Below are 1,438 nucleotides of genomic sequence, written 5' to 3' on the forward strand. Positions count from 1 at the left end.
ACACTGAGGGTTGCGATCCGTTGCCAGTCACGAAAAAAAGACAAAAAGACAAAAAAAAAAAGAAACACTGTAGTATCTAATTTTATATTCAAGAGATTTTTTTTTTACATCCTTCAGTAATATTTTAGTTTCCTTCACAAAGTGCCCACGTTTCTTTTCCTTAAAGTTTTCCTATTTTATAATTTTTTTCCCTTAAAGTACTAGCTCTTGGATTTATCAACTTTACAATCTATTTTCCAAAGCATCATTTAGATTTTAACTATTTTCTTTATTCTGTTTTATTAATCTTTTCTTCCTTCTTTCACTGATATTTAATTGATCTATTTCCTTATTAAATAATAAAAACAAGGCTATGAATTTTACTCTGAGTATAGTTTCAACTGTACATAAAAAGTTTTTAAAAGTAGAGCTCTAATTTTCAATTATTTTCTAAACGGTCTATAATGGTAGTTTTGCTTTTCTATTCGACTCCATCTTTACTTAGGAAATTACATTTTTATTTCCAAATGGCTGGATGGTTTTAATTAAAATTTTTATAGTTGTTTCTAAAATGAAAAAGAAACCGAAAAAGAGACCTATACAGTTTTTTATTTGGGGTATTTATTGAGTTTTCTTGGTAGCCTGGTATGTGGTCAATTAGGTTAGATTACTAAATGCATTATTAAAATTCTCTATGCCCCCCCCCCTTTTTTTTGTCTATTTGTGGCCAAGGCTAAGAGGTGTATATTAAAGTCTCTCGCAATGAGAATTTTCCTGTCAACATTTCCTTCTTGGTAGTGTTTCCTCTTATAAGTTGATTCTATACTTTTCTCTGGACAATATACAAAGGGCCCCGTGGCCGCTGGGGTTTAGGATTGCCAGGCCTCCCTGTGCATCAGTTATACCACACCCTGACTTGTGGTGAGCCTCGGAGCTGATACAACACTTTCACATCCGACACCTCATTTGGGCCTCATAACATTCCATTAGATAGACAAGGTAGCTACTGTCATCACCACTATTTTACAAAAGTGAAAACTGAAACTGAATGACCTTGCCCAAAGTCACAGCACTCAAACCTGTCTTGAAACTCCTAGTTTGGTGCCTTTTTCATAGTTCCATTCTGCATAATCATAGGCCTGTCCCTTAGCTGGACGGTGAGTCCTTGAGGCCTGAAACCACATCTGTTCCCTCTATGGCACCTATGCATAGGAGGTCTTCTGGGAATGTAGAGTGACTGGCCGGTCACCCACTGCCCAGCAGCTGTCACCCTCTGCCCTTTGCCTTCCCTGCTTATTTTACGAGGGATATCCTCTGGAGATGCAGAGTCTTGGGGCCAACAGGGGTGAAACTAACACACCGAACATAGAAAGAGATTTACCGACACACAGCGCACAACTGTGATTGAAAGAGTATCTTCAGCTCCCCTGAAAAAAAGAAGACAAAAACACTTAGTCAT

The 1,438-nt window shown here is 37.3% G+C and overlaps 1 protein-coding gene across 1 annotated transcript in view; it reads right to left on the bottom strand.

The window, feature by feature from the left end:
- The window catches only part of FRMPD1 (FERM and PDZ domain containing 1), a 100,625-nt gene that overhangs the window by 30,717 nt on the left and 68,470 nt on the right, over positions 1-1,438 (bottom strand). The window contains exon 5 of the mRNA XM_008587135.1: positions 1,361-1,406. Within this exon, the coding sequence (XP_008585357.1) occupies positions 1,361-1,406 (46 nt within the window). The remainder of the gene's footprint in view (positions 1-1,360; positions 1,407-1,438) is intronic.

The sequence above is a fragment of the Galeopterus variegatus genome, unplaced genomic scaffold (genome assembly GCF_000696425.1).
Source record: "Galeopterus variegatus unplaced genomic scaffold, G_variegatus-3.0.2 Scaffold11, whole genome shotgun sequence".
Lineage (NCBI taxonomy): Eukaryota > Metazoa > Chordata > Mammalia > Dermoptera > Cynocephalidae > Galeopterus > Galeopterus variegatus.